Below are 9,273 nucleotides of genomic sequence, written 5' to 3'. Positions count from 1 at the left end.
TATACGCGTGTTCGGTAATGGATCAGATATCGACCTAAATTCGGCCATAGGAGATCGCGGAAACGCAGAAGCCGCCCCGCCATCTCGTTTCGAAGGAAAAATCGGCCGCATTATTTGCCGCGTCCGCATAAATTTACGCGACGAAAAAACTAGGGTCGACCGATGAAAAAAGCCGGCAAACGAGCATGGAGGCCAGGGGAAGCGATCGATAACGAGCAGGACAGAGTAGACCGGCCCTCTCGAGCGTACTCGCGACGCGAAGCGACACACTCCGCTACGGATCCAGAGATTCTCGCGTTTGTTGCTCGTTCCCGTTGGATCGTTGCTCGTCTCTACGCGGAGACGTCGCGAGGTCGAGGACGGGACGCAACAGAGGGAACGGTTTCAGCAGCGTGGCACGAGCGTTATCTAACATCTAATGGCTCGCGTGGTCGCGTCGCGTCTCGTTGCACTTTCAGCAGCGTCCGGAGATCCTATACAACCGGTCACGTATTCACTCTTCCGTTACAAAGTAACAGCTTCGCGACACCCTTTACCGCTTGCAGACTATAAAAGCCTGCACGTGTTTGATTTAGGGTGCCGGCCGTGGCCGCGATTCTCCCCGCGATTCCGGTCTGATCGACGCCGCATTAATGCTAGCTGGATCTCTCGACTTTCGACTTTCGACTTTCCACCCTTGATTGATTCGAGTAGCCGATCTATGCGGGGCGTTTGTTTCAGCAATCGTTCGAGCAGTCTTCTCTTTGGTTGAAATTTTCTGTGTCGTTTCCCGTTCTTCGTCCCGTTACTCTTATTTCGCGAACGCGGCTAATATTTCACCGATGCTATTCGGCTGGCAGGTATATAGCCGCGTACAGAATATTATACTCAGAAATCTGCGTTACGTCACCGACGACAAGTTGCGTCAGGAATTCTTCATCGTTGTCGCATTATACAACTAAACTTATTAGCCCAGCACCGTTAGCAGAAATTAGCTTTAACTCGATCAGTGTCCAACGTTACGAATTTCTGCGAGTTTCGCAAGGACGGAGATCGAGGGAAGGGTTAACAAACAACCGGGGGCAAACGAGAAAGCGAAGTAAAGGGTAGGTGGAAGACTCGATGTAATCGTTGGTCGAGGGAAACACCGAGGATCGACGGTATATTTAGCACGGGAAATCTTCAATCTCAAAGAATTGGTTTCGGACTCGAGAAGCGACGCGCGACGCCCTTTCAACGCATAATTTCGTTGAACTCGGCGTCCGTATTTTCCTCGGTATCCTTCCATTCAGACCTTTCTCGAATGTCTTATGATTTCCCCCGCTACAGATAATCACGTTGCTGCACACCAGATTCGAGTTTCGGCTGAATCCGGAGTTCCGCTCGTTCCGGAGGTCGACAGCTTTCGTCTATCCGCGAACCGTAGAGCGCATCGACGCGCGCTCCGTCCGCACCCTATCAATCATCCCCGTGGCTTCGAACCTTCGAACAAACTGCTCTTCCTCGATACAGGTGGTGCAGGTGCTTCCATAAATCGTTCAACGAGGGTAAACATCTAAAACATAATTCTTCCACTCGACAACTATTTACCGTTTAGCGTCGCGCGACACGGTGCAGCCTTGGATCAACCTTCGATCGATACACATATAAGCCGGCAACCGATCGATCGAAGCACGTTCTCTTCTGTAAAGCAACGACGAAGATGAAGCTCCTGTTGCTGGTCGCATTAGTTGTCTTGGTAGCGTCGGTGGAGAGCAACCCGCTGCCCGACAGCTCCGATTCCAACGTCGCTCGCGTAGCAACGAGGGACACCATGAGCAATCTGGCAGGACTCGCGAGCAACTCGGAGTTCATGAACCAATTCGTCGGCATGTTGGCCACGGTCGCGGAAGCGATGATGTCGGGACAACCTTCGAAGAGGGACATCTTGGGAGTGATTCCCGAAGCCCTCCATATGCCGTCGGGTTTCCTCAGCGACATGGCCGCCGGCGGCAAACTGATGGCGAACAACGTCTGGAGCACCCTGGGAAAGAGGTCGGTCGGCGAGGAAGGCCACCTCGAGAAGAGGGAAATCTTCAGCGACCTGTTCAACATGCTGGTAGCGAACTTCGAGGGCGCTATGACCGGTATGGACATCGTCTGACGAGACACGGTCACCCTCTTCCTCGTCCACGATATTTCTCTCGACGATCCGCGCAACGATGGCGTCGCTTAGTTTTCTAAAAATTCTGCAAATCTGTCGTAGAAGCCTAGCTCGCGACTCTCGTCGCGCATACAAATAAAACGAGCTTACTTATCGGAAGACTTTTCTTTTTCATTTTACACGACCCTTCTCCTCGTCTTTCAATCATCCTTTGACCAGCGTTGACCAAGCGTGCAAGGTATTCTCGTTTCCTTTCGTTTCTCCCGAAATCTTCCGACTATAGAGGAAGCAAAGGTTCCCCGATTCGAGAATGAAAACGTGGGATGACCGTAACAAGTTTCGGCAATACATTTGCAATTAGTTCGCAAAGGACGTTGTTCGATATGATTTTTAACCCAGTATCGCGTGCGGAACGAATGCCTAAAGCGTGCAGGTTATTCCGCTTGGTTGTCGATGCAAGTTTTGTCGAGACTTCTCCTATCGCGTTACGCTTATATCACCGAAATTTTTCGCTTCGCCCGAACGACAGAACGATATCGACCGTTCGCGAAACGTGACAGCACGATCAACAGTCGTTTGCGCGTAACGAGCGATACCAAAACATTTCGATCGGCATTCTTGGTATATAAGCGATACATTTTGGCAAACTTTTAATCCCGTCGCGTCCTTTCTCGCTCGACCGATCGATCATGCTGGAGCATCGAGCGCGCCTGGCTATCGTATTGTTGCTGTCGTCGAGCCGGTCTCTTGCCGAGGATCTTCTTCGAACCGATGTGGTTCGTACGAAAAGCGGGCCGGTGCGGGGAGTAATTAAGAAAACGGTATGGAATTCCGTGGAGTACTCGGCCTTTCTGGGGATCCCGTACGCCGAACCTCCCCTGGCAAATCTCAGATTCAAGGTAACGCTCGTATTCCTAACGAAAATTAACCGAATTTCCCGAACGCGCGAATTGTTGCTCCGCGATCGTGAAAAAATTCCGGAGCCGCTCGATCTGTTGATACATCTGTCCCTGCCCAGCCTCCGGTTCCAATCGAACCGTGGAAGGAGGTGCTGGACGCTGTCGAAGAGAGCAGCGTCTGCCCCCAGATAGACTTCTTCGTGGCCGAGTACATGGGCAACGAAGACTGTCTGTACCTGAACGTGTTCACTCGGAAGCCGACGACGAAAGTCGATCGTCGACGCAACAACGAACGAAGGTCCGGCGAGTCCGCGAGGAATCGACGCAGACGTCGAAAGTTTCGAAACGGATCGGGGCTGAAACCGGTGATGGTGTGGATCTATGGGGGAGCCTACTCGGCTGGGTACAGCAACACGAGTTTGTACGGACCCGATTTCTTCCTCGAAGAGGACGTTGTGTTCGTCAGCTTCAATTATCGCCTCGGCGCCCTAGGTACGACGTTCGATCGATTCGTAACGAAACACTCTTGCAAAAGATAGCGCTTCTCTCGAAATTTCGACGCGTTCGCAGGATTCCTCTCGTTGGGTCATCCGGACGCCTTGGGCAACGCGGGTCTGAAGGATCAACGCCTGGTTCTGCAATGGGTGCAGGAAAATATCGCAGCTTTTGGCGGAGATCCGAGGCAGGTGACCATTTTCGGAGAAAGCGCGGGCGCTGCTTCCGTAGGATTTCACATGCTGTCGGAGAGATCTATAGGTATAAAGGCGTCGCGATAACAGAGCTCGGCTCGACCAAGTACGCCGCGAAAGGCGCGGCCCTCCGAAATCGATATCGGACGATAACGCGACGACGTACATATGTATCTGTTTCGAACCAGGGCTGTTCCATCGATCGATCAGCATGAGCGGAACGCCTTTGTGCCAGTGGGCGTACCACACTCCCGCGGACGCTTACCGCAGCGCCGTCGAGCTGGCCGGGCTGCTCGGCAAAGTCGAGATCACTAAAACCGATCTGCTGCAGCTTCTGCGCGACGCTCCCGCGGATGCTCTGGTCAACCTGGCGATGAAAGTTAATTTGGTAATCGAACGTTCCCCGACCGCGCAGCCTCCTGCAGCCCTCCACCCCCGCGTTCCACTCTCCCTCCCCCGGGCTCTCCGTAATCCGATCATCGGCCGTTTTCAGAACGCCCCCCTGCCGTTCCGACCGACCATAGAGGATTCCGCAGTCGCGACCGATGGCAGCGCGTTCATAACCGAATGCCCCATTAGGAAATACTTGTCCGGCAACTTTACCCAGCATCCCATGATGATGGGGCGCACTCACGACGAAGCATTGTTCTTCTTGGACGGTGAGCGTCGATCGACGCACATACTTTTCCCTTCGACTAGAGAAACTAGCATCTTTTCATGATCGACAGACTACGTTGGCAGCCCGTCGAACCATGCGCGGTCGATGGCGAAGTGGCTCCAGCAGGTGACCAACATCGACGGGATCCTGACCGCTCAAATCTCCGACGTGATGTCGGTGAACTTTGATCAGGTACCGCCCGAGTTGGTCGAGCAGGTTTTGGCTTTGCTAACCGACACCTTTTTCACGGCACCCATCGACCTGACTCAAAGAATCGTCTCGAGCTGGAACTTGGATCATCCCATCTATTACTATCGACTCTCGTACAGGTCCAAGTACAGCGTCCACTCGCTGGTGGGTCAGACTGTGAAAGGTAAGAGAGGCCGGAAGGGAAGGATATCGGGTCGAGTTTTCGCGAATCGACGAATCGCGTTTCTTCCTCGCCCAACCCCTGGTCTTTACAGATGCGCGCATAGTTTCGAAATCTATTCGACAGATATTTAGGCTGATTCGCGGTTTCAGGGACCAGTCACGTCGACGACATCGGAGACTTGTTCAACGTGGTGTCGTTGAACGCGCCAACGGACCCGAAACATCCGTTCAACGTCTTCCGCAGAAAAATGGTGAAGCTGTGGACGAACTTTGCGAAACACGGGTAACATCGAATTCCATTTTCAAGTCCAATTCCAATTCGAACCGAATCGGAGACTGCAACAGCGCGAAATTTTTGTTCTCGGTTCTCTTAGAAATCCTACGCCAAAGGTTACGAGCCGTCGGGCCGGTGAAGAGTTCGACGTGACTTGGACGGACAGCACGGAATCGGGGACGCAATTGGATATCAAAGCGGAATCGGTGATGCGACCGCGTCTGGTCGACGGCGTCGCTCAGGCTTACGAGGGAGCTCTGTTCGCTCGTCTTCCGTTTCAATCCGGGTGCGTCGATTTGTCGCTGATTCCACTCGACGTCTTCAAATTACAGTAATCAACGACAGCTCTCGCAGCCCGTTTTTCTCCCCTGCCAGAGCACCGACGAGAAATATGTACTTCTGTATACAAGTACACGCATACACTTGTATATGCACGCGCGCATGTATATATTACAATAAAAGGAACGTGTATATAGTGAAGCTAGCCAAGCTCGTTCTTCTACCCTAAAATCTTACGGACAACGTTTAACGCGTGAAATATAAGATACGCGTAAAGGCACCAGGCTCCGATTCTAAACGGTCTAGCAGCAGCGGTTCTGTCAGCAGCACTTCCGAGTATTCCAGCGCTTTTAAGAATACGATAAATATCCTTGCGAGATCAGCCCAACGATATTTCGTCTGAAAAAAAGAACAACGAACGTGGTACCTTGTCCCAAAGCACGTATCGATTTATTAAAAAATTTCAATCGTTTCGTCCGGTATTACATAATCGGGAGATTCGCCTTCGATTCTGCCAATAAAAGATATCCACGAAACACGCGTGTCGCCGCCCGCTGACTGTTTCTCGCGCCGAAGAAATGGTTCGCTGCCTGCGTTCGCGCCATTTTGTCGGCAAGCGCGTCCAACATTCCAGACCGTTCGGTACTCGACAAATCGTTTCTCGCGAATAAGGCAATATTGTAGAAACATCTATTATACATATATCACCTAGCTGAATTTCTTTTACCAACGAACAAATACGTATATTTTCTCCTTTTCATCTCTTTCTTTCTTTCTTTCTTTCTTTCTTTCTTTCTTTCTTTGTATCTTTTTTGATTTGTTCGTATTCGAAATGTATTGCTAGTCGAGAAAGGAATCACTCTCTACGACCGTCTAGCAATATAGAATAAATGTCGCTCGCAAATCGATTCTTGTCAGAATCGTTCGAATTCGACAGAGTCTGGAGACTTTGCTGCGCAATGCGTCCTCCGTGTCGGCTGCCACGTGTTAAACTTCTGGGAAAAACATATTACTTTTCCCTCTGCAAACAGCATCGATCAATTTTCTGACTGGAAAACAATTGTATTTGGCGTTCGGACAGCTGTGCAACCTATGCGGCGGCGGCGACGACGACGACGACGACGACGACTGTGACGGAAACGATGTTGGCGAGAATGTTGGCAGGATATAAAACCAGGCTTGCGCCTATCGCGTGCATTATCGGGTCCCCGGATGAACCGCGCGATGGCTCCTATAACCTATATGCTCGTCCTCGTGGCGGTGTTGTCGGTGGCGCAGTGTCTCGGAAACCAGTATCCTCGAACGGAAGTGGTTCAGACGACCACAGGACCCGTCAGAGGTATCGTCAAACAGACGGTATGGCATAACATCACCTACAACGCCTTCTTGGGCATCCCCTACGCGGTACCGCCGCTCGGTCGCCTAAGATTCAAGGTAAGAGGTTCGAGTTCGGTCGAGGTTCTTTCATCGATTGCCGATCTGCTGCTAAAATTCGTCGAGCACCATTTCGTTGATTCGGACGAAACGGACGACAAGTTTGAATTGTTTCTGAAAATACGAGATGCTACTTAATTAAGGATCGCCGTAGTTATGGTTATCGAAGTAGGAACCGAACAGTGTTGTCGCGCATTTCAGTCCCCGGTTCCGATCAAGCCATGGACGGAAACTTACGAGGCCAACGAGCAAGGAGCGGTCTGCCCGCAGGTAGACTTCTTCTCGGGCGATTACATGGGCGTCGAGGACTGCTTGACCGTAAACGTGCTTACTCGACAGGTGAGACTATTCTTCGATGTTTTCGACTCTGCGCGGAAAACTAATGATTGAAACGACGTTACGGTCAGGTGGGAAAGGGAAAGTCGTCGCAACTGAAACCGGTGCTGCTTTGGATCTACGGAGGAGCGTTCTTTGCCGGATTCAGCAACGTCTCCCTGTACGGACCCGACTTCTTCCTCGAAGACGACGTGGTCTTCGCGAGCTTCAACTATCGCGTCGGCGCTCCAGGTACGGGCAGAACAATACGCTCGGTGGCGATACGGTCGAGGGTTAAACGGCAAACGGTTTTTAGGATTTCTGGCGTTGGATCATCCCGACGCTCAGGGCAACGCCGCGATGAAGGACCAGCTTCTGGCTATGCAGTGGGTGCAGAAGAATATCGCGGCCTTCGGCGGTGATCCCAACCAGATCACCTTGTTTGGCGAGAGCGCCGGTGCCACGTCGGTGGGATTGCACATGCTGTCGGAAAAATCCAAGGGTACGTCGACGAGTCCCTAGAAAATCCGCGCGTCTTTCGATTTCGGCTTTCCCGATTCCCCGACGGCGGCGACGACGACGACGACGACGACGACGCACGTTCCTTGATCATTCACGCTTCTCTCGCTTGATTCAGGACTCTTCAAACAAGTGATCATGCAAAGCGGAACACCTCTGACGCAATGGGGCTTCCACACGCCCAACAAGGCCTACGAAAACGCTCGGTCTCTCGCCGTCAAACTCGGATACAACGGAATCGACAGCGACGGATTGCTCAAGTTCCTTCGTCGCGTTCCCATAAAGGAGATGGTCACCAAGACCCTGCAACTGGACTTTGTGAGTCGAGTCTCGATGAAAATTCAATCTTTAATCCCAACGCGTTCGTTTATCGCTTGGTATTTCACAGGGTTTCCTGCCGTTCAGGCCAACGATCGAGAACCCCAAGATTTCGGTGGACGACAGTTCGTTCTTGACCGAGTGTCCCATACAGTTGCTCAAGTCTGGAAGGTACACCAAGGTGCCTATCATGATGGGTCGCAACAAGGACGAATCTCTGTTCTTCTTGAACTGTGAGTACCGGAAACGGGACGCTCCGAACGCGATAACCGGGGAGTTGCTCGCAATTGCAAAGACTCTCGAGAATCTACCATTTCTATGATTTCGCAGTCATGGTTGGCAAGGATGAGGAGCACGCGCAGGCGATAGCATCGTTGCTGAGGAACGCGATGGGCGTTAACAAAATCGTGGACCAAGTGCTGGGGACCATGAGCGGCGCGGTGTTCGATATGATGCCCGACTCCTTGATTAAACTTTATCTCGACATTGGGACCGCCACCATGTTCACGGCTCCCATCGACCTTACGCAGAAAATCTTGGCGAAAACGAACGACGGTTTACCAATTTATTATTACATGCTCTCTCATCAGGCGGAGTGGAACATCCACTCGTTGGTGGGCGACTCGGTGAATGGTACGATCTCTTTCTCGTTTAGAGGCTTTCCTTTTGTTCCGTTTGTTCGAGACCCTAGGAGGACGTCGAGACCCGCAATACCAAACCATGGAAAACGCTTGTGATTTCAGGAACTGCTCACGTCGACGACATCGGCTACTTGTTCAACGTCGAACCGTTGAACGCCCCAACCGATCCCAAGCATCCCTTCAACGTGGTCCGGAAGAAGATGGTCACCTTGTGGACGAACTTCGCCAAATACGGGCAAGATCATTTTTCAATTTGTTTCGCGACGCGTTCGTCTTCGATTCCCGATCGTCGAAAATCGACTACATATATAATACATACATCGAATCGAGCGGAATGTTTGTTGGGCGTCTCGTTGCGACGCGATACGCTGCCACGGATCGAATATTTCGAATCGATGGCGTTAACAACAGTCCCTCCGTTCGTAAAGTAAGAGCTATATTTCTTCACGCAGAAATCCGACACCGCCCAAAGCGAAGAACGACGGACCCGTGTTCAACGTGGTCTGGCCCGACAGTACAGCAACCGGGGCGCAGCTGGAGATCAACGAGGATGCTGTCGTGAAAGACCGGATCGTCGACGCGCTGACGCTGACCTACGAGGACGGTCTGGAGAAGAGATTGGGCACGGAAACCGCCTGCGACTGGTCCGTCGAAGCCACGACCAAGTCGTCGAACTTCTTCAGTCTCTTCTTCAAATGAGAATCAAACCGATCGACTAAATCGATATTACTACCGGTTCGCCTAGACTACAAG

General features: G+C 51.8%; 1 protein-coding gene across 1 annotated transcript; it reads left to right on the top strand.

The window, feature by feature from the left end:
- Positions 1 to 3,389: 3,389 nt before the first annotated feature.
- LOC144473352 (acetylcholinesterase-like) lies at positions 3,390 to 9,273 on the top strand. The gene is given in 16 exon segments (XM_078187145.1): positions 3,390 to 3,513; positions 3,592 to 3,777; positions 3,899 to 4,098; positions 4,204 to 4,369; positions 4,439 to 4,741; positions 4,891 to 5,023; positions 5,115 to 5,220; positions 6,572 to 6,727; positions 6,929 to 7,114; positions 7,117 to 7,294; positions 7,359 to 7,544; positions 7,680 to 7,879; positions 7,950 to 8,112; positions 8,210 to 8,512; positions 8,623 to 8,755; positions 8,973 to 9,273. Coding segments are annotated over 16 exon segments (2,970 nt in total). The 3' UTR covers positions 9,220 to 9,273.

This window comes from Augochlora pura, chromosome 7 (genome assembly GCF_028453695.1).
Source record: "Augochlora pura isolate Apur16 chromosome 7, APUR_v2.2.1, whole genome shotgun sequence".
NCBI lineage: Eukaryota > Metazoa > Arthropoda > Insecta > Hymenoptera > Halictidae > Augochlora > Augochlora pura.
This window is presented reverse-complemented; position numbering and strand designations above follow the sequence as displayed.